Raw genomic sequence first — 23,812 nt, forward strand, 5'->3', positions numbered from 1 at the left:
AAAGGTGTACCCCCATACATAAACAAGGTAAGGGTAAATAGGCCTACCCACAACTGTCTTTTTCCACTTGTCAAGCAGAAAAACGTATACCTCGATAAGTAATGCTAAGGTCAGAGTTCAGTCACAGAATGTGTGCTGACTTGAAGTGTACACACTTCCCTGTACCAGGCCTATTGTGAAGGGAGAGATACATTCAGAGTGGAACTCAGTTTATGAACATTTACAGTATAGATGGAGGAATTAGTACAAGGCTACAGAAGTGTGTGTGATACATCCACTTTACCCACCCCTCCCATGTTCTTTGTAGCCCATTGCTATGCATGGGTATGTCCTTGATGGAGACTGCTCTTAATACACACAGACACACACACACACACATTTTGGCAACTCCCACTTGTAATTCCAGTTCGACTACCCTTGAGGCTCATTCTTTCTGTCCCTCCCTCCCTCCTGTGTTCAGAAGTCATAATGTCTGCTGGAAATGACAAAGCAAAGGATTTGCGCATACATGGTTTGGTGTCATTATCCTGCCACTTAGTTCACACATATGGACGGCTTCACAAAATTGTTTTGTATGCACAGTACTCTTGTTTTTTGTATTTATTTGAAATCTTGCTTTGTCACAAGCTATTTGTGCAAGATCAGTGATTCTCAACTGGTCTTTCTGGACTCCAATTTGACCTCATCTATTAAGTTGTGATCCATATGAAAATGTAACATATTAGCAAAATTTCTCTTGTAGAGAAAAATCGAGGAAGAAAACAGCCTTGGCCAAATCAAAACTTTTGCTTTGTGGCTGGAAAAAAAGTGAGAATGAAGATCGTTAAGACAGATTTCCAGATTTCAAGGCCCCATACCACCTCTAACATGAAAGTACACTTCTAGCTATATCTGTGTCAATGGTAAATAATATCTAACAGGTAACGAATAAACCGTCAACCAGAGTAACTGTATAACCATGGTCAAGAGAGGCTGGTTGGATGAGACGGTGGGTCACATGGTTAAATTGAAGTGAGAATTTTTTTTTCCATCTCTGGCGCCGAGGAGGAACAGTTGCTGTGGTTGTTTTGTAATAGCAAACACCGTTCCCAAATTGTCCACCTTCACATTATACATTAACCCATAAAATCAGTCATGCCCAGTGAGGAGATATCTAGCAGATATCAAACCCCACCATCTTGCTGTCCTACATTTAGGCCCAGCCCAGCTCTCATCATGTAGCCTAATCATGTCTCTTTTTTAGTATGATGTAAATTATGAGAGAAAGTAACATTGTGAAAGTTCATCTTGCCTTTTATTTCAGTGCTTTGATGTCTGTGCCCAGATGAATACCGTGTGTATCCTGGTCCAAAGGGTCACTGTCCTAGATACCTGTCACCCCTGAGTCAACGCACTGCTATGAGCTTTAGTGGGAACCAAAATTAGCAGTGTGGCTCTATTCAAATAGAGGGGGACAGTACATTCAAAGAGCAAAAACCTTTGAAACCTCCAATGCCTTTTAAAAAACGCACTAGGGGATGCACAATGTGTGAATTAGGAAAAGAACAGGGCTCCAAAGTCAACGGTTTTACACACATGACCGTATGACCCTAGATTAAAGTTCATTAGCTGTCACGTACATTAACTGATAAAGGGAGATATTGGTGTGCACGGTACCTACAGTATATTGTGAGTGGCAAACAGTCTTTCACACAACTCACTTGAAATACATTGTAAGATGACTGGCAGCTACTGAGTGAAAAGATGTCAAAGCAAAGGTCACCACGGCTGTTTGATATTATTTGTTGCATGGAATTGACTGATTCCGTATTGTAGTATTTTTTTCAACTATCAAGTTTCTAGTTGTCTACTGTAGATCTAGACTCTTTTTTTCTTGTTAAGGTAATTCAGTTTTAGCATTTGAGCTTCTTGAGCCAAGTTGTCAACAAACTTTTGACCAAGCCTGGATCTTTTTGCTCAGAATGGTGAGATGCTGAGATGTCTTGGTCATACGCATTTTGTTCTTATACCTTATTTAAGAATTTGAATGGGCACAGGAGGAGATCTGTGTCCTATTTTGGGTCGAGTTACAGGTGTAGTAGCAGGCTATGAATTGGATGTAGTAACTCAATATTCCTAAACCGCATAGTGAAAGCTCTGACTCCTGTGGCCTCCAGCTGTAACTCAGAGTCACATTACCTAGGTAAGGGTTCACTATGCGTGCACTCAAACACAAAATGCCTTTTAAGGATGTTTTTTGTTTGTACAGTTTTACTAATATTGACTGTTTCCTACTTGGGGAAAGTAGCAGAAAAGTGCAGTTTTGTGAGGCTTCAGGGTAATTACTGTCTAGCTGACATTTCACACCCATTCTGTGTCCAGATGTTATGGCTGAGAAGTGCCTCTATCTGTCTCCAGTCCCATGGGATCGGCCTTGGCCGGTCCCCTCCTCCCTCCACTTCCCCATTATCAGCAGCAGCTGCAGATGGCAGAGAGGGGCCTTGACCCGAGGGGCAGGGTCGACACCTTTACTGCCCTCAGATAGGAGACAGGACAGTGCTGTCAGAGATATCTTTGTGTTATTCGCCCTCTCAATTTCTCTTGTTGCATGGAGAATCCTGGTACCAAGTTAAGCAAAACATACAGGTTTTTATACTTGTGACCACAAACTGTTAAAAGTGTAAAAATAACCCATGTGGCAAGGCGGTGGTTGCACTTCAAAGGTTACGCCACAGCCCTACTTTCTAAGTCATAAGCAGCGGAAGGGCAGTTCTGTTATTGTAGAGAGAGGGAAATGTCTCAAAAAATGTGTGTGTACCTGTCATTTTGTTCACTTTGTTTTGCAAATTCGTAGTTCATACTGTGATTTGAATCTCATACGTTGTTGGTCTGACAATATACGCAACAATTCACACTGGGGCTCTGTAGCCATGTTGTTTCATCCATGGCTAACACTCAGGGGAGAGGATAGATTTTTGTACTTCAGAATATTACTGGTGGGGGCTGTCACATTTTTATTGAAATCTTTTCACCGATTTTGTCTAGATTATTTGGAATATACTCTGTTATATGTTCTGTGTTTCAGTGGAGCCTACAAGTAGAGCATGTGTTTCCCTTTTTGGCTTTGGCCTGACTCGTGCCATGGGGTTTTTGTGTGGGAGTTCCAAGGTTCATGACACACATAGGCTAATAGTTCACTCTGAAATTAGTTTGACTCTTGGGATTATTTTGAAATTGTTACACAACCTCTGTTCCATAGGCAGCAAATATTTGGTTGCATCATCAGCTTCTCTTGAGGTACCTTTTTTGCTTTAATTGAGCAATATTTTCAACATGGTTAGACAATACAGCCATGAAAGGAATGTAAAGAACAAAAGAAATGCAATAACTTCCAGAGCTTAAACAAGTGTCTAGTTGATGGGCCTGTTAGGGCTTAAGTTCATTTAACCAGAAGATATTTTTCTTTTTAGCTTTTTTTTTCAATTTAAAAAAAATTGTTTGTTCTGTCAAAAATCTGCCTAAAAATGAAATTTAAGGAGTCTTTGCCCTCATCTGTTCGTTCACGCCATGGCAGAAACTTACAGGAAGGAAAAACAATCTGCAGGTTAACACCCTGTAACTATAAAACAGCTGACAATTAGATACTGTTTTTTATTAGCAGAAGAGTTTTCACATGATGGCAGGTTTCTTTACACCGTTTTACAGAATTGAAGCTATATCTGACTAAGTACTGTATATCATGTATCAATCTTGCTTTTCCAAAGTTTTATCATTTTTACTTGCCAAAAGGTAACATTTACCAGCAAATACCAACTCTTCCTACAACTACCCTAAAACGGTTTTTCCTCATTGTTAACATTGCTCACTGAAACCAGTAAGTATCACAAGCTGCATTTTAAAGAGCTAACTCTCAGCCAGAGCCACCCGTTGGTGTCAATAAGGAATGCCAACCACAAAGCTAACAAGCCAGTTTTTGGTTAACTGAGCTTTTTTCTCACTATGTGACAAGTCCCCCATGAAGAAAAATAACAGACTAAAATTCAAGATGTCAAGGTATCCCTTTAATGAGCACCCTGACTCTACTCTGTAATCACAGACTGTAAGGCAGCTGGAAGAAGATGGCTGAAGAATGGATCCATGAGCCTTAGTTTTGGGTTTCAGTTACAGAGTTGGAAGGGCCCACGCTAAGAAGATTTAGCTTCTCATTGCAGCATTACGCCCACACACATAGTCAAGCAAAGCTCCGGTAATGTTATGAATTTAGAATAAAAAAAACTTTCCTAGTACAGTGATAATCCCTGTTTGCTCCATTAGAGCTGCCATATACAATTCATATTCAGATTATTATATTCCTGCTTCTCTATCCATCTACATGATACCAGAGCTGAAACTGACATGAGCCGAGGATGAAAGTCAGACTCCCACTGAGCAGCGCCTCTGTCTGTACCCTTTGGCAGGATACCATAATCTTGTATCGGGGGGGGGGGGGGGGGGGACGTCCAAGAGAAGGCCATAAACGCAGATAGACTGATTGATGGAAGTAGTTTACTCATTCTTTCTGAGGACGGGGTGACTGGAGGCACTCGTTACACAAGCTCAGAGTAGGTGAGGGATAGGATGTCAGACTTAACAGGGTCAAGGGCATTTAAACCCAGCTAGGAGGGGAACCAGGAAGGGCAGGGGAGGAACAGATGACCTGAGCAGAACATAAAACACGGTGAAATTCTTAGCAACACTTAATGATTACCAGCCATTACTAAGGCCAGTTTTACGGCCATATGCTTTTTCCATGCCTTGTCCGAATCAGGACACAATCACAAGACGACAATCCACAGAGTGTATTGGATGGTAATGGTCAGGGAATTGGGAAGTGGGTAAAATCTGCAGTATGCATTTATTGCTATTGTGTGAAGTGCTTACTATAGTAAGATATTTATAGGTGCAGTTGTTTCCTTGTCCTCTGTGTTGAAGTGACCCCATTGGGAGCCAAAGGGCAATGTCATGCAATACTGCTGAGGGATGCAGTGTTTATTAAGAAGACAGCGAATGGGGGTGTCCTGGTGGCTCAGTAGTCTAAGGCGCGTACCATGTAAACGCAACGTTCCGGCCCAGGACCTTTATCGAATGTTATCCCCCTCTCTCTCACAGTCTGTCCTGTCTATCTCTACTTTGAACTGTCAAAAAAAAAAAAGAAAGTGAACGGTAGAGGTAACTGGCTTAACAGAAAGTCTGCAACTCCTGCCATAAATGGAATCAGAAGGACAGAGAAGAGAGTTTAGGCCCAAATAGACGCCATTGCGCGTTCTCTCTCTCCTAACTCTAATCTTTGTCTCTGTGATGGACAAACAGACAGGATTTCATCAGTATCAGGACATGGGCCAGGGGTAAGGAGCAGTGCTGACATATTGTACCAGGCCAGTGTGTGTTGTATATACAGCAACACATTGCCAACGTTTCTGTCAATGTGGTGGACTAAAACAAACAAACCAAGACGCCAGCAGTTTCTGGATTTTCACTGACCGTAGAGGATACAGCTTTAATAAAAGACCAGAAAGGAGTCAGTAAGCTGGGCCACTGTCAGGCAGCCAGAATAAACATACCATGCTCCATTGTGTAGTGTTGAGGTTTTCCATGTGAGACGGGTTATTGTTATGACCAGACTTGACAAAACTCAAAGACAGGTTTTGCGTAAACACATCTTGATGCTTGGAGGCATAGATATGGTTTATTGTGATTTCAGTAAAGTCGCATTCACATTTTTCCATCTTTAGACTGTCCCAGATAAAATTTTAACAACATGGACAAAATATTTTACGAACTATGATCAGCAGTCTTGGGTCCATTCAGTGGGACAGGGTGATGAACGACTGATTGTGCTTCTGTCGAGTCCCAGCTTCCTGCAAAGTTCTGGCAGTGTCAGAAATTTTGAGACATATTTGAGAGTGCTATGACGCTCCAGCGGTTAGTGACCAAGGAGAATGGCCGACAATGACCACACGCCAGCAAGCTGGCCGCTAGAAAAACATAAACTTGTCGAACGCGGGTTGCCGTCCCGTAGGCTGATATAGGACACAGCCTTGTTTTTTATGCTGGTTGCCATCCTGTCGGCTGATGTAGGACACAGCCTTGGTTTTTCAACCAATTTCTTTTCCTCCTCTACCTAAGCTTAATGTGTAATGTGTCAAATTGTGCTAATTTTCAGCTAAGATTTTAATAGTACTACTGCACTACATACAGATATTGTCCTCTAAATAATGTCTCTATCAAAACAATGTAAATGCATTTTCCACCAATCTCAAACCATTTTATTTTATACATCTGTCAGTTTGAAAAGTGAAAACCTAAGCTACGTCCCAAACTGTGAATTTTGTGAACCCATACTCTTATACTGCACAGGTATTGTTCTTACTGCACAGATGTGTGTGAAACCCTGCCCACATCCTCGTTGTTAGTGTATCCTTCTGTATGTTATCACCAAACCGGATCCCTGCCGGTATGAGCCACACAGACAGGATTAGCTCTGGCGGCATATTTGCTCGGATTACCTGCAGATCATCATCGTTATCATCAACATTGCTTGCCACCCAGGCGTGTTTGGGGGTTAAATAGGGAAGGCGGCAGCAACTTGAACCCTGGTAACTTCAACAGTCAAACGGCATGGGCTGGGCCACATCCCTCACACCACACCCCCACCCTGACGGTACATAAAACCACCTGAGACAAACAACTCCAAAGTGACTGGACATGCCCAAATATGCATTTTAAACGTTCAGTGACGCCTCTAACCACTAGTTATGAATTTGCCATTCGTAAACAACAGAGAAAAACAGGGCATAGAAAATTTGAATCACTTGTTTTTCTAGCTGACACACGAAGATGCACAAGAAGGGGGGAGGGGAGAGCTTTAATGCTAGTGGAGGGAGGTCGAAAAACAGTTTGTAAATGCTCTTTTTAGTGAATTTTAGAGAACAATACAATTATTTTCTAGCCCAAGGGGGCTTTATTTATGGTAGACTGCAGTTTAACTCATTTATTCAGTTTCTGAATTAACAGATTTATTCAGTAACTGCTTTCAGCTCTGCATTATATGGCATGAAAGCGAGCCACTGAGCATGCAGTAGGAATAGTGAACAGCACTATTGTCTTGACCTTCACCTTTGTGCTGTAGTAGAGACACATTAACATAAAGTTAGGACACTTTTGTCACAACTTAACAGCCTTTCTGATTGGGATTTGCAAATTTTGAAAGTGTTTGGAGATTGCTTTTAGCTGTATTTGTTACACAGAACAGATCTTTCTAACGTGCGTTGGTAACAGACTATTGTTTTGTGTAAGTATTTGGCCAACAAATTATCATCTGAGACATCTCTCTTGTCCTCCTTGTTGTGTAAGGTTGGCAAGTTTCCCATGATGTCTACAGGTGTTTGTCATGATACAAGTGTAGCATATCAACTGATGTGCGGTTTCATTGTAGTTTCACGCCAAAATATTTCCTGTGGTTATTTCACAATAATCTTCCCATGAAGAAACACACCCTCATTAGAAAAAAAAAATCTGATTGGTCCATGTCCCCCGCTTTCTATGCTTCTTTTACCTTTTATCACCTTCAACCATTAGGGCAAACTCTGTTAAAATGAACAGGCCGCTGGGCTTTCTATTGTGGAAGCTGGGCATACTTACAGATCATCAGTAATGGTTGATAAACTACTAGGAGCAGGATGTACAAACATTACAATTGACATACTCTCATTGTTACAGAAAGCAGCACCACCATTTTTGCCCTTCTCTACCTGAGATGTTACTGATGACAGGTTTGTGTTTGTTTGGTATAATGAGCAAACACAGCAGAGACCAGCGTCTGTGTGTTTGTCTGTCTCGTGCTCTCGTTCAAGGGCCTTGTCATTAGGAGTGCAGCGCCAGCAGGGCAGCAGCATCGTTTCTTTAGGACCCCTGCCGCTGCCCCGTTGCCTCCTCTTTAGTGCTGGGTGCTGTCACAACATGACCAGGCCTCAGGAGGAATGTTGGTCCCCTCCACCCTACTCCACCTGCCGTAGTAATCCACCTCAGCTGGCTCACTGAACGGCTCCTACCCTCTTTAACTATCCCTCATGGCAAAAATGGTAACCTCAGTATTCTAGGGAAACCCATGTGCTATTATATGTTCTTATATTAATAAAACCTTGCCAAAAAGAACATTTTTATAGGTATGTGTGTGTGTGTGTGTGTGTGTGTGTGTGTGTGTGTGGGGGGGGGGGGGGGGGGGGGTATAGTGAGTGGCTATCAATCGCTATTATAGTATCTCATTCAGGCCAGTTGAGATGTGCCAGACAAAATGGTAAGACACAATCACTCCAACAATAACACAACAACTGGCAGGCCCTGTTACAGTATATGGAGGAAGACTTTTTGTCTGATAGTAGCTGTTTGAGTGCAACGCCATAATGTTCTCTCGTTACCCTCATTACCTTGAGAGTAGGTAAATCAGTAGGAAGCACAAGGAGACGAGGAGGACTGATAGCTGGGATGACGGGACCTTGAGAGAGAAAAGCCTGTTCCTGTCTGAGCTCCAGCTCTCTGTTTGTGTCTTTAGGCCATAACTACTGCCAGCCTCGTCACCTGCTTTGAATTAGACTGCAGTGTCAACAGATAAATCTTCATGCTGCCACCTAATTTTTTTGTCTTTGAGTGTTACTTTTAATGCCTAATCACGAGGACTTTTGTGACACATCTCTGTGTTGTGTCGGGAGATTTGAATAGACAAGTGAACACATTTTTTGGAACCCAGGTCATTCAGTGGCTGCATAAAATGTTTGTATTCATGCATACGTGTGTGCTTGCATGTATTACCTGTAATCTCTTGGTGTTTGTATGCATTGTTATGTGTGAAGTCAGATGGTAATGTCCCTAAGCCACAGATATCCATCTTTTTGTGCTGTATGTCTGACATACAGGTTTATCTGCTACCATACTCTGTGTCTATCTCTCACTCTCTCTGTTATGCATGTGCTTTCCTCATCTTTGGCTAAGCCCTTGAGCAGTAAACCAGAGAGAAGAAACAGGGTGAGACATAATCAGAGAGAGTAAATGATACTTTGTTGGTGCACAAGAACATGAAACCCAATTCTCATGCTCCTAGGTATCTCATATGTGAAAGAAGGTAAAGAAGATGCCTTTGTGACTGGACTATTAATACCTGAATTACAATGAGTAACAAACAAACTGAGGGTTACCACTGTTGTAGCGCTTGAATCTCAGGTTTTAATCAATCTAAAAACACTCCAAAGGTGTGACAGTCTTAATCTTGTCCTTGAGAATATTAGAGGCAGATGCACTCAATTTGCAGCTTAAGAACAACATCACAAGACACCATCTTTATTTCACCAGCTTTCTTTGCAATCTAAAATAGCTCCCAGGCAAAGCCATACACTGTGTAGTTTGTTTTTTGCAACCAATGGAAATGAAGAAAGCTGCATCAAAAGAGGACTATTTATGTCTAGCAAGAAAGAGCCTTGAAAAGAGTTGTTGAGACTGCAGGAGGTACAGTTTACTGATAAAGGGGAAGCACCTCGGGCTCGCAACAGGTCAATCATTATGTTACTCCACCCCAAAGGAGTTATGTGAAATTTCAAATTCTGTTCTCTTTTTAGCTGCCCGTTGGTACAATGGTTGATTGCACAACACGCCGTCTCTCGGTTTACCTCAAATTGCTCGTTCATGCTGGAGACTCTTAGTATTAATTTAGTAACCAAATTTAACTGATAACGTAGCTACATATATTGCAGTAGCCCATTAAACACAATAATTACACAGTAATACTTTCTCAGTCAGTAATGGATTTACTTTGATGATGCTTTAGTCAATTTGAATCACTTCCAGCACATATTTTTGTGGGCATCTTAATGATTTTTAAAGCTGACATTAATGTACTTGGCAGTGACCTTGTTATTTTAATTTATTGAATCGCTTTCAATAGGAGTGCTATCCTCTAGCCTATTACAGTAGCAATTTGTGGATATCTCTTCTTCTGAATTTGATTTCACTTTGATTAACTTTTTATGAGTGTTTATTCCTTTTAAATTCTTGTGTGGTTTTGAATGAAGACAAGCAGCTATGTAGAGTGAGATAGGTCCATGCTTCCAGCCAGTGGCTCAGGGGAAAACAGAAAGATGCTGGTCTTTGCCTTTTAGTTGCTGATAAATCCCATTTATGCCTATGTGTGTTTCTGGAGTTTCCTGTTCAGCTGATTTTGAGAAAACATCCCAGCCTTGGAAGGGCACATGCTGTTAACACCTTCACAAACTCCCACTTTTAACTAGAAGCTGAACATTGTGTAGCTTGCTCATGGGCTGGGAGTCTCCGCAGTGAATCATGTTGTGTTTGAAATTTAACCAGCAGCTGCCAGCCTTTGCCTTTTGCATGAATATTTTGAAAAATCAACAGGCGTTTTGTTTTGTTACACCAATGAAGTTTGTATTCCTTAAACACAGTGATTGTCTCCTTGCAGACACGTTACTTTAAAACACTGCTTGTTGGTGTCCTACCGTGTGCAATACCAACATAGTGAGCACACTGTCTGGTCTCTCGTTGGAGGTATAATCATCATACTTTACTACATATTCTATGCATGACAGAAGTCCCTGGTAAAGTTAGCCACATAGTTATAGAGCATCGCTGTCATTCCTGCATTCAATGGTAGTTTGTACCATTTTTATTTCATTAGTTCATAGTTTGCCTTTAGCAATTGGCTGACAGGATTGTTATATCATCTCAATTAAGGTGACAAATATGTCCTCTATACCACCTGATAATGTAGTCATGTTAATAAATCAATCATTGAGCTGAATGGGAGAGAGAGCCTGGGCTACACAGTCTTGAGTCACTTTAGTGAATCCTGCCCAGGCTGGTGGACTACCTGATGTTTCACTGCCAGTCTGTTTGAGAGCTTTTAATTCAATGCCTGAAGCACATAACTTTTAGTTCTGAGGACTATTACACAAAGCAGTTATGGATAAGGAAGATGTGACGTATTGCACCATCATACAGGATAGCAGCCATTATGCATACAAGATGATTCCATCATATGGAGCTGTGTGGGCTGTACTACTTGTACTGCATAGAACAAATACATGTGGTTATTTGTGGCTCGTTTTGTTTAATGACAAATAGTAAAATCTGAAGGCTTCACTATTTTGGTTGGGTTGAGAGGTCCTTTTATCTTTACCATCATTATATTCATTTCACACAGCTGCAAGTAGGCCTTTGTTTCTTTAACTCATTAGTACAGGCCTGATCCTCTGATCTATTTTCTACCTGCTTCAGGGTTTTTCTATCTGTGTGCCTGTGCTAGGTGCAGGCGCATTAACTACCACACTAGAATCGTGTTTTCTACCCATAGAGCAGATATAGCTCACAGAGAGAAAGACAGAGAGACCATGTGTCCTAGAAATGAGGTCACCTTGTTAGGTTGCAGAGCAGGATTAGCTTCTTACTCCCCTGGTCCATATGTCTGAGCTGCTGCTACAGCTTAATTTATTGTGATCCTTTTTATAGTCCTGTTCCAATAAAGTTAGAGCAAAATGCTCACTTAAAGTCAATACCTTTATCTGCAATTTTGCATCGTCACTTTGCTCTTCCACACTCACAGCGTTTGCATATTCGCATCATTGTGAGTGAATGGCAGAGCCCCTGTCAGCAGAGCCGTCGCTGAACTCAGAGTGAAAACCCGTCACTAAGCTGTCAATTCAGTGATCCCAGTGACCTGATGGCATAGCTCATCTGTGAAATGAACTGCTCAGGACAAAGGCTTAAGTCCTTACGATTTACTGTCACCAGTCTGCGCTCGGAGTGATTGAAGCTTACGACTACATTTGTGTTTGCATAGAGCAAATTGGATCCCCTGTAAATATTTATTTCTGTGACGGTAATGATTTTGAGACCAGCGGCAAGTTATTGCTCTTTCAGTCAGCTGAGTCATTTGTAATACTGGAGTAATGTAACTTGAACCCCTCCCTCTTCCTGTTGTGTCCTTTTCCAGATGAGCGTGAGGCGGTGCAGAAGAAGACCTTCACCAAGTGGGTGAACTCTCACTTGGGCCGCGTGACCTGTCGCATTGGAGACTTGTACACTGACCTGCGTGATGGCCGCATGCTTATCCGCCTGCTGGAAGTGCTCTCAGGGGAACAGCTGGTCAGTATCCCACAGAAACTCCTCTTCTCTGTCCGAACCCTGACCCAGCATGACCCACAGCCTGCACCTTAAGTCAGGAGGCAGAGGAGATCATGCGCTTCATTGTTTTTCTTTCAGTATGATTTCCTTCTCCTATTGCTTCTCTTTGTGTTTATCTCTTTTTACATTCCTGTCTCCCTTCTGCCCTCTTCAGTCTATTCTGATCTCTTTTGTGGACTAATGCCAACTTGTCTCTGTCCCTGTCCTCCCTTTTCTCCATCTCCCTACAGCCAAAGCCCACTAAGGGCCGCATGCGTATCCACTGCCTGGAGAATGTCGACAAAGCCCTGCAGTTCCTTAAGGAGCAGAAAGTCCACCTGGAAAACATGGGATCACACGACATTGTGGATGGGAATCATCGTCTCACCCTCGGTCTCATCTGGACTATTATTCTGCGCTTCCAGGTAACATCTAGATCTGTGTAGATTCCCCACTCAACCCAGCTGCCATGTTGCCAAACCTCTCTTTCAACGACCCACCCTGGCTTTGGGACATCAGGTCTCTGCATGTAGCCTTCTCCCTCCTCAGGCAAACACAGAGGAATAGAGGTCGATGCTGCTTGGTTACGATTTTCAGGGCAATTACTGCTGGGATGTGTTTAATAGATTATATCATTATTTTAGTCATTGACTTACTGTCATAACTTACTGTCTGAACAATTGGACCCTCGTTGAAAATGAGAAAATCTGTACTCTGGTGTAAACCAATCAGATAGTGAACTATAATTAGCTGTAGTACAGATGAAATGTCAGCGGAAGCTCTAATTATATAGGGATTGTGTAAAATGAACAGTGGGCAGAGTCTAACTGAGTGAACGCTCTGCTAACAGATCCAGGACATCAGCGTGGAGACGGAGGACAACAAGGAGAAAAAGTCGGCTAAAGACGCCCTGCTGCTTTGGTGCCAGATGAAAACCGCTGGGTGAGGAAGGGGCAGAGGAGGAGAGCCAGGGGGAACATAGGCTAAATACTGTTAATTTATTGAAGATATATTCTACCATATATGCTATTCTTGATATTACTATAGTGGTTACTGATGAATCTTGCTGTGTTGAGTTAATGATTAATGAGTTCTGATCTGGTCTCTGCAGATACCCCAATGTCAACGTCCACAACTTCACTACCAGCTGGAGAGATGGTCTGGCGTTCAATGCCATCGTGCACAAACACAGGTCATTGACTTCTTCCTGTACTTCATGTTACCTGCTGCACTGTCATGTGAAACTGGCCCGTACGCCCGGATAGAATTCATTGTAACCGGGGCTCTTTTTGAAAGTGAGGATTTTAGATAATCATGCCGCTAACTGAAAAGGTGTCAAGTATCTTGACCCCCTCTTCTTTTCCTTTTTTTGTATAATGAGGAGCACCTGTCGCAGCACCATCACACTTCTCTGGGGTGTTTTTATCCCCATTTTCTATTTAGGTCTCCTCCTCCTCCTCCCTTCTTTCAAACAGTCTGCAGTTTGGCTAAAAGGATGAAAGTAAATTTGGGAGTAAGTTGACCTAGATCACAGAAATAATAACCCACTTATTTTGTATGCAGAGCCATGCTTGGTAACTCACTTGCACACTCTACTGGTAATAGTAGTGCTTGAAGTGCTTGTGTTGAAACAGATCTGTGAGGTGAAAGCCAAAAACTTTGCCTAGACTCATCAGTCAAATAGAGGACTGGCAGTGTTTCTTTAAATAAATGCCTAAGGCTGATATTGTTGACAAAGTTGCTTTAAATAGAGTTACCGAGCCTCAGGATATTTATGTAAATCATGACACTGCCATTTACATGATCGGATCCTATTCAAATTAGAGCAAAGAAAACGAAGCGGGCGATTAGAATAGCCAACGTTGAGCGGCGGATCTTTCTTTCTTTTTCTTTTTTTCACAACTGTCCACTGTCACCCACTGTATTAAATAGCAATATGTTTTCTGAGTTCTTTATGAGAAAAGTAAACAAAAAAATGTCCCAGAAGTTATTCAGTCTTAGTAGTGTTACATTGCTCAAATGAAAGAGTAGGTATTTTTCAACAATACCAAATCCACAGATGACACATCTGTTATAATGCAGGTGACACTTCCTCTATAAAAGTCCAGTGTAATTTTTTTGTGCATCCTGGTCCATGATCCTGTTGGAGCAGGTTGCAACCCACTAGTTGAGAAGCGTTGACTTTGAAGGAAAACAACAGACCACAAGATGGTGTTAGTTGACACATGTCAGCAGGAATGATATTGGTATTCAGCAGCACTATTTTCTCCCTTGAACTCTGTTCTGATTAAAAGCATCAACTCTCCCCCTCCCTCTGCAGATCTGACCTGATTGAGTTTGACACCCTGAAAAGGTCCAATGCCCACTACAATCTCCAGAATGCTTTCAATGTGGCAGAGAAGGAGCTGGGGCTTACCAAGCTGCTGGACCCGGAAGGTGAGTGCATCTAGTCTAGGATCTAGTCCCCAGAAAATCACGGGGCACCCTTGGGAGTCACAGTGGGGGCCCAACCCTTCCCCACGGTCCACTAAGCTGGTGCCTGTGGCCCGAGATAGCTTGACGGGGCTGTTGGACTATGGAGGATTACTGGAATTAATTACAGCTTAGACAACACTACATCACATGTCAGCTACACTGACATCACACAAAGGATGTCCTTAGATGGTGAGAGTTTGGCACCCATTCAAGGCAGTTTTGACTCAAGCATGTTTAACTCTGAAGAGACCATGTTGAGAGGAGAGTTTGTGCCATTTTTGTTTGCGCATGCTGGAGTTTATGATCAGTAGATCAAGTACAGATGGATCATGCTCTCTCTGTCCAGATGTCAACGTTGACCAACCGGATGAGAAGTCCATCATCACCTACGTGGCGACCTACTACCACTACTTCTCCAAGATGAAGGCTCTGGCAGTGGAGGGCAAAAGAATTGGCAAGGTTAGTTGGTGTGCATATATGCATGAGAATATGTACATTGTCTATTTTATGTACGATACAGTGATTGTTTGCCTCCCAGTTGCCTTGGTCTGCAGCTTAACCCCTTCCTCTCCGTCCCAGGTGCTGGACTATGCTCTCGAGGCTGACCAGCTGGTAGACAAGTATGAGACGCTGGCCTCAGACCTGCTGCAGTGGATCGAGCAGACCATCCTGACACTCAATGATCGGCAGCTAGCAAACTCCCTGAGTGCTGTGCAGAACCAGCTCCAGGCTTTCAACTCCTACCGCACCGTGGAGAAACCCCCCAAGTGAGTCAAGGGTTTACAAGCGGTACAAAAAGCAATATAGGAGTTTTAAAGTGGATATAAAACAGGGAATATTAGAGGATTGAAGAGAAGTTTATTTATTCTTTGGTACAACACTAAATCTTCAGCAGTGCACTGTACATAGCACCCACTGCATGTCCTCCATTAGTATGTGAAATATGAAAATACATGCTGAACAGAGGGGGTGTCTGACATGTTTGTCCTTCACAGATTCACAGAGAAAGGCAACCTGGAGGTTCTGCTCTTCACCATCCAAAGCAAGATGAGAGCTAACAACCAGAAAGTGTACATGCCAAGAGAGGGCAAACTCATCTCTGACATCAATAAGGTATGGGCTTTGTCTAGAAATATGGTCTTTCATTAAAGATGAATATTGTGTATCTTTGAGAACGTGAACAACTCTCTCCCAAAGCTAGAAACCAGAGAGCTCAGACTTGAACCTGTGATGTCATCAAGATGTAAAATAAGCAGTTTGTTTTGTGCTTTGGGGAAGAGTTGTTCATGATCACTTAAGATTTTCCTAGACAACAGGAATACTATCTATAAGCAGTTAAATTGAGTGTCAAGTCAAGTTTATTTATATAGCCCTTTATCACAAGCATGTCTCAGAGGACTTTACAGAGAATGTGTCTAGCTAGATCTAACTAAACACAATCAATGGTGAACAAAATGATGTAGGACAAACATAGCGAAAAACACAAGGTAGGCAGGAGCAGATTTAGCAAGACAAACAATCTACCTAATCTACATAGCCTAACCTACCTGGCACCCCAGCCTTAGACCCTAAATGCACACAAGGAAAAACTCCCAGGAAAAACCTTAGTAGGAAAACTTGGAAGAAACCTTGGGCGGGCTGAGGCAAATAGGGATCCCCCCCCGGGACGGCTTAGCGTGTAATAGGTGCCGGGCAAAACGGGTGGTATTCCCCTTTTTAATGGAGTCTCACAATATTGGTGTCATGTGTGCAGTGATGGTATCCTAGTTGCAGGATGTTACCAACTTCCTGTATTTTGATTTGCCTGGCAGGCATGGGAACGTCTGGAGAAGGCAGAGCACGAACGTGAGCTGGCACTGAGGAATGAGTTGATTCGCCAAGAGAAGCTGGAGATGCTCGCTGCTCGCTTTGACCGCAAAGCTGCTATGAGGGAGACATGGCTGAGTGAGAACCAGAGGCTGGTGTCTCAGGTAGGACACTATGAGATCCACTCACACACACACACACACCAGACCCTGGCCAAGGAGAAGGTGCTTGAGCCTATTAGCAACATAAGTTCCATCATTGTGTTGTGTCCACAAACAAACTTGTGTGGCTACAAATACACTCTTAACTGTCATGAGTCTGTCATTGTCACTGTCATTTTCCATTGTCATTAGGACAATTTTGGGACAGACTTGGGAGCCGTGGAAGCTGCCACTCGTAAACATGAAGCCATTGAGACAGACATCGGAGCATACGGGGAGCGCGTGGCCGCAGTGGAGGCTGTTGCCAGGGAGCTGGAGGCGGAGGGATACCATGATGTGCGGCGTGTAATCGCACGGCGGGATAATGTGCTTCGACTCTGGGAATACCTGAAAGAGCTTCTGGCTGCACGCAGAGAACGGCTGAATTCCCATCGTGACCTCCAGAGGCTGCTGCAGGAGATGCGCTACATCATGGACTGGATGGGAGACATGAAGGTACTGACCTGCACAACACCATGCTCGCTCACTCTCATCATTCTTTTTATCTTATGCTTTGCATCCTACATTCTGTTGGCTTTGTTTTTAATTAACAAAAAGAAATCTCCTAATCCTCTAAATCAAGTTGTTGTGCATATTTCCAGTGCAGCTCAAGTGTCTGCGCTGATCTGAGGCCCATTAACAGAAGTAATTAGCTTTCAGACCTAGACTGGTCTTGCCTTGTCTCTGCTGGCTGAAGTAGTGCAACAGGGAAACAAATAGTCCAATGTTACAAAGAGTAGTGTTAAAGAGTAGGATAGAGGCACAAGTATTACTAACCAAAATTATATAGCTGCTGTCCCTAGAGGCAGTTGAAGAGGGATTTGCATGACAAGTTGTGTGTGAATGGCATCTTTTGGGCATTTTTGGCAAATGGAACACGTTAGCTATGTAGCTGTCCCCCTTGATTTAACTGTTGGAGTGGGGGATGGATATAGAGTAAGAAATGAATATCAGTGTGAGGACAAACCTCTAACTGCACTGGCTGTAGTTTGTATCTAGTGACACCTAGCTTCCCGGTCAGAGGGAGTAGAGAAGACAGTCTCACAGAAAGATAATACATCGGGGAACTTAATTAACCCCTGCACATACACACACACACAGTAGCATTTGGAAATGTGTTAGAAATGTCATAGTAATAATGATAAGTGAAACTTGGCTCAGCTTTCACACAACCACACACACTGCAGTGTTTCCCACAGAAATGGAGGAGCTAATATCAATAAAGGATCCTGAAAAAGGATGGCTGAAAAATTATCTAATGTACTCCATTTTAAATAGTTCCATTTGTCAAACAAATAACTAACCTGTATATATCTAAAGTACTTTGTGTCAAAGATAACACAACTTAAAAATATAAACAGTGCTACACTGTTCTGTCTGTTGCTTGCTTTTGTCTACAAGGTGAAGAATAGAAATGAGACCCCTTTTACAGAGAAATCTGCTTTTCTGCCCCTCTGCCCTGCTACATCTCTCTCTGCTGTCAATCTCACCTGTATCTTCTTACATTACAGCCTTTGACATTATTATCTACTCTGTTTTACTGCTCAGCAGCTCCTCTGGTCCAGACTGTCCTGCTCCTCCTCAGGACGAGTCCTTTTCCTTCTTTGAAAATATTTTTATCTGGATTGAGGGAGCAAACATTCAGAGTCAGAGTTAAAAAGTTAATATTAACGTTATCAGTGCACTCAGTGGATACTGACTAGCAGCTAGGCTATACAGTGTGCTAATCTCGGAAACTCAGCTGTATTCCGAGTAACGTTAACTGTTAGTTCTTCTTTTCGGGAATTCACTCGGCCGTCTTCTTGGCATGGAAAAAAAATATCCCTCACGTGTGTGCAGTGGGAGGCGAACAGACGGGTCCGGTGAGAGAGCGAGTGAGCGAGAGAGAGAGAGACAGAGACAGAGACCGAGCAACAGAGAGAGGGGGGGGGAGCAACAGAGAGAGCAAGCGAGAGAGAGAGAGAGCGAGAGAGAGAGAGAGAGGTCGCGTGGAGCAATTAGGGGCTGAGCGAATCAAAGCGCTACACGCAGTTCTATGATTAAATAGTGAAAAAAAAGAAAATTTGTGGCGGTCAGTGCTGATATTGTTGCGGCCCGCCACAAAGTTGTCTATGTGTGGGAAACCCTGGAGGGGTAGAGCGAGGGGAGATTGTCCACTAGTTAATTGATCGCGGATGGCGTCATTCTCTCGGACGGATAAAAAATAAAAATAAAGAATGCTAAAATGGGTCACCAAATATACTTTGGCGGCCGTGAATATACCTGGGCGGCCCGCCCAAGTAAAGTCTATGTGTGGGAAACACTGCACTGTCTGAGAAAGAGCATCACCTGCCTCAGCCTGCAGGACTTTATAAGCAGGTTTCTGAGGTCCTGTTACGTAACTTGGTGTTACGCACTTCCGAGTCCGTGTGCACCCCAAATTCACGTGGTTCATGTGTTAACACTCAGACCTGGTGGTGCCAGAGGTGAAATAGTGGGTGCATGTGGTTTTAGTGACCAGTTGTCATTGTAGGTCTATGGTGTTATATGTATATGTTGCTGTTGCCAGTGAGTGTTATGTATAGGTGTGTGTGGGTGAATCCTGAACAATCAGCCCCCAGCTAAATTCTGGTATGACTCATTAATTGTTGGAAATTTGTCAACTCTACCACCAGTTCCATCTATCATTTGCATATCTGTTTAAAAAGAAAATAGCGCATGCATGACGCCTCTCCCCTGACTTAGATCAAATGTGACTGCAGCACAGCACTGCCTCCAGCTCTGAATGCTTGGCCTCATCAGCCAGTGCCACCTACCACCTTTGTACAAATATAGCACTACTGTAGTTGCTTCTATTAATGTGAGCCTTCTCCAAAATTAGCACTTGAGGCTTTCTTTACCTTTCTAAAGCGAGAAACCGTGTGTGGGGGTGATGCATTGCAAAGAAATACATCACTGTTTTTGGTAGTGAAGCATGTGTCACCCCCAGCTTCAATTTATATTTGTCGTAATTTATCAAAATTGTTTAACAATTCTTTCCCCCCTGTCTACCCTGAGCCCTTCAGTTTTTTCTCCAGATAAAACCTTCTTTCCAGCCACTACACAGCTTGACTGTTGTTTAAGATAATGTCTTTTTCTATCTGTAATTTCCAGTGGTAGCTGGAATCATGCTGTAAATGCCTCAGTGATTCAATCGCCCATTACCATATAATTGGAAGCACTTGCACACAGTTTATAATCTTCTAATTGTGTTTATAGCCCAATATTTGGTTGTATAACTCACTGACCTTCTGCTCTAACAGAAGAGATCGGAGCAATTTTCTCTGCTTTCATTTCTCTGAGTGAGGCTCTGGCTCCCTTTATATTCAAGGGCGATGGATTGAAGCCATCGCTGCTGGACATTCTCGTGTAGTTTTTTTTTTTTGTGTATTTTTTTCCTCAAATTTAAATTACCTTGATGTTTGGTAATTTAAAATGTAGCCTAGTGCGAGACATTCAAATGGGGAAGCAGACGCCGGGATGCAAATTAAGCTTAAACTGATTTTAAAATTGATTTAGAGCCAGCACAGAAGGTCGTCTAAACACATTCAACATTTCACAGAGCCTTCGTAGGGTGTTCAAGTTTGTGTGCTTCCTCATTTGAGGGTCTTGACTGCAAGGACTTATAATATGATTTAAAAATGCCCCTTCCATTTAAAAGCTACAACATTCAAGGCATCTTGCCTACACCATGCACATTGTGTGTGTGGGTGTGTAGGTGTCCTGGCTACTGCTCCAGACAGAATGAAGGACTTTCCATTGCAGATGGGATGATCACTGTCTTTTGTGCCCCTTTCAGGGTCGTCTGCAGTCCCAGGACAGTGGAAAGCATTTGCACGATGTGTTGGACCTGCTGCAGACGCACACGCTGGTGGAGGCCGACATCTCAGCCCAAGCAGAGAGGATCAAGGGAGTGCAGGGAGCCGCACAGCGCTTCACTTCCTATGAACAGGGTGAGGCTTTACAAAAGCGTTTATACATTTACTGTACAAACCTTTAAGCTTTTCTCACACCTGTTTGTTTGTGGGCTGAAAAAGTGACTGAATCTAAGCTCTAATGCCTCTCTCGTTGCCAGCCTATAAACCATGTGAGCCGGCATTGGTGAGTGAGAAGGTTGACCTGCTGGGCCGGGCCTATGATGAGCTCGGCCAGCTTGCTGGGGAACGCAGGGTGCGCCTGGAGGACTCGCGGCGCCTGTGGCAGTTCCTATGGGAGATTGGAGAGGAGGCGGCCTGGATCAGAGAGCAGGAGCAGATCCTGGCCGGTGGAGATTGCGGCCGTGACCTTACCTCTGCCCTTCACCTGCTCAGTAAGCATGAGGCTTTCAGCGATGAGATGGCAGCCCGCTACGGCCCTCTGGGTAACAGCATCGCTGCCGGGGAAGCTTTGGTTAATGAGGGACACTTTGGAGCCCCCGAGGTCACTGAGAGGGTCCAAGACATCCGTGCTCAGTGGGCACATCTGGAGGAGGTGGGTGGTGTTGACTAAATCACAACTCTTTGCACTTGCTAAACAGTGAGGAATAGTATGAAGCCATTTTCTCCAAATATTGCAGTTTTTTCTGTTTGTAATCTTGTTGTTGTTCCTCCTCCCCAGACAACCCAGCTCAGAGAGCAGAGGCTTAAGGAAGCAGTGGCCTTGCACCAGTTTCAAACAGATGCCAATGACATGGAGGCTTGGATCATGGAGACGTTTAGACAGGTGTCCAGTCAGGAGGTGGGCCATGATGAGTTCTCCACCCAGACTCTAGCTCGCAAGCAGCGGGAGGTGGAGGAGGAGATCCAGAGCCACCGCCCCCTCATCGACTCCCTGCACGAGCAGGCCCTCTCTCTGCCACAGGCCTACGTACGCTTCCCCCAGGTTTGTATGCTTATATTTCATCATCTTTCATACTCTTTCCATGATGTCGTGCTGTTTCTAATATTAAATTATTGTGCATTGCTGTCTATAGGTGGATGGTCGCCTGCCTGCTATAGAGCAACGCTATGAGGAGCTGGAGTCTCTGTCAGTAGCTCGGCGCCAGGCTCTGGAAGGCGCTCTGGCTCTTTACCGCATGTTCAGCGAGGCTGGTGCCTGTCTGCTCTGGGTGGACGAAAAGGAGCAGTGGCTACATGGCATGGAGATTCCTACCAAACTGGAGGACTTGGAGGTGGTGCAGCAGAGGTCAGTCTGACAGTAATTCAAGTAATTAAAATGTAGTGATAAGCTACATTCTTGTTATCCCGCAAACCATGTTATCCCGCAAACCCTATTCAAGATGGAGGCATGGAAGTTGAGGCTTATAATGATGGCCTATTCATTCATATACTTAAATATGTGAAATAAAGCATATGGGGTACTGTTGATGAATTTCTTTAAGAAGGCCTGGAACTCTTTTCTAAAAGAGTATGATTAGAATTTACATAATTTTCAACAAGCCACTGCTTTCTCATTTTTTATTTGAAGTGCATGATTCATAATTTTGTAGATCTAATCTTGCTTATCCATAAAACATAAAAAGCCATTGCATTTTCTGGCAGATATCTTATTATCTTCTGGGGTTAGGGTTAGAATTTTGATAATGAGTGAAATTAAGCTGTGTATTATCTGTGGCTGCAGGTTTGAGACACTGGAACCTGAGATGAACAACCTGGGCACTCGCGTCACTGATGTGAACCTGGTGGCCGAGCAGCTGTTAAGCTCTGACAACTGCAGCAAAGACCAAATCCACCAGACACAAGACCAACTCGACAACAGGTCAGAGCTGTCATATGTTGCTGTACAGACAGCATAGTAAAACCCATGTCTTTTACACAGAAATATATTTGTATGTAATGAACACTGGTTGGTATTTTGAATATTGCCTTTGGTGTGGTCCCCAGATGGAAGGAGTTCGAACAGCTGGCTGGTCAAAAGAAGCTAGCACTGGAGTCGGCCCTTAACATCCAGAACTATCACCTGGAGTGTAATGAGATCCAAACTTGGATGAGAGAGAAGACCAAGGTTATTGAATCCACTCAGAGCTTGGGCAATGACCTGGCTGGAGTGATGGCACTGCAACGCAAACTCACTGGCATGGAGAGGGACTTGGAGGCTATTCAGGTATGCAAAGGTTGGAGGTTAGAGTTAGAAATGTATGGATGCGGGTTTGGAACAGAAGAGACTGGACCATAAATAGTTTAAGAACATTTGTGATCAACATTTGAGTGTGATAACATTATGTGCTTCATGCGTTCCTGCATTCAAATCCCTTTTCATGCCTTTTCAGGGCAAGTTGGATGACCTGAGAAACGAGGCAGAAAAGCTGGCTAAGGAACACCCAGACCAGGCTGAGGAGATTCAAGCGCACCTGGCAGAGATTCAAGAGGTGTGGGAGGAGTTGAACGCCACTATGAAGCGGCGCGAGGAGTCGCTAGGCGAAGCCAGCAAGCTGCAGGGCTTCCTAAGGGATCTGGATGACTTCCAGTCCTGGCTGTCCCGCACCCAGACAGCTGTGGCCTCGGAGGACATTCCCACCTCTCTGCCTGAGTCTGAGAGCCTGCTGGCCCAGCACGAGAGCATCAAGAACGAGGTGGATAACTACAAGGAGGACTATGAGAAGATGCGAGCGGTCGGTGAGGAGGTGACCCAAGGTCAGACAGATGCCCAGCACATGTTCTTGGCCCAGAGGCTGCAGGCTCTGGACACTGGCTGGCATGAGTTGCGTCGCATGTGGGAGAACCGCCACAGCCTGTTGGCCCAAGCCTTTGACTTCCAGACCTTCTTGAGAGACGCAAAGCAGGCAGAGGCCTTCCTCAACAGCCAGGTAACAAGAAAAACATGATGGAGCTGAAGCCTGAGACAGTGAGGTGCTACCTAAACATAGTCCAGTAGCAGCTACTGCCAAATTTGAAGCCAAAACCTGAAATATAATAGAGTGAGGGAAAGGCTTGACTAATAGTTTAAGTCTATTACAAAGTCAGCCTTTTAGCAGAGAATAGGTTAGAATAACTGCAATCAGCTGAACTGTTTGCTCTTTTTCACTTGTGACAACAAAACACAGAATTCCTTCCTGAAGGAGGCTTTTTTCAGATTGGAAAAACAAACAGAAGACTGGCTGTTTTTAGTCACTTAGTTCTTTGTAGGCTCAACCTACCTACTATAACTATCAA

General features: G+C 43.6%; 1 protein-coding gene across 3 annotated transcripts in view; it reads left to right on the top strand.

Moving 5' to 3' along the window:
• The window catches only part of sptbn2 (spectrin, beta, non-erythrocytic 2), a 48,915-nt gene that overhangs the window by 9,789 nt on the left and 15,314 nt on the right, over window positions 1-23,812 (top strand). For all 3 annotated transcript variants that reach the window (XM_071898214.2, XM_071898215.2, XM_071898216.2), the window contains 17 exons: window positions 12,014-12,165; window positions 12,435-12,608; window positions 13,034-13,125; window positions 13,295-13,375; window positions 14,504-14,619; window positions 15,005-15,117; window positions 15,238-15,425; window positions 15,654-15,771; window positions 16,470-16,628; window positions 16,818-17,120; window positions 20,482-20,635; window positions 20,758-21,152; window positions 21,279-21,542; window positions 21,634-21,845; window positions 22,281-22,418; window positions 22,544-22,763; window positions 22,930-23,466. In XM_071898214.2, coding sequence (XP_071754315.1) covers window positions 12,014-12,165; window positions 12,435-12,608; window positions 13,034-13,125; window positions 13,295-13,375; window positions 14,504-14,619; window positions 15,005-15,117; window positions 15,238-15,425; window positions 15,654-15,771; window positions 16,470-16,628; window positions 16,818-17,120; window positions 20,482-20,635; window positions 20,758-21,152; window positions 21,279-21,542; window positions 21,634-21,845; window positions 22,281-22,418; window positions 22,544-22,763; window positions 22,930-23,466 — 3,416 coding nt within the window. The remainder of the gene's footprint in view (window positions 1-12,013; window positions 12,166-12,434; window positions 12,609-13,033; window positions 13,126-13,294; window positions 13,376-14,503; window positions 14,620-15,004; window positions 15,118-15,237; window positions 15,426-15,653; window positions 15,772-16,469; window positions 16,629-16,817; window positions 17,121-20,481; window positions 20,636-20,757; window positions 21,153-21,278; window positions 21,543-21,633; window positions 21,846-22,280; window positions 22,419-22,543; window positions 22,764-22,929; window positions 23,467-23,812) is intronic.

The sequence above is a fragment of the Centroberyx gerrardi genome, chromosome 11 (genome assembly GCF_048128805.1).
Source record: "Centroberyx gerrardi isolate f3 chromosome 11, fCenGer3.hap1.cur.20231027, whole genome shotgun sequence".
NCBI classification, from domain to species: domain Eukaryota; kingdom Metazoa; phylum Chordata; class Actinopteri; order Beryciformes; family Berycidae; genus Centroberyx; species Centroberyx gerrardi.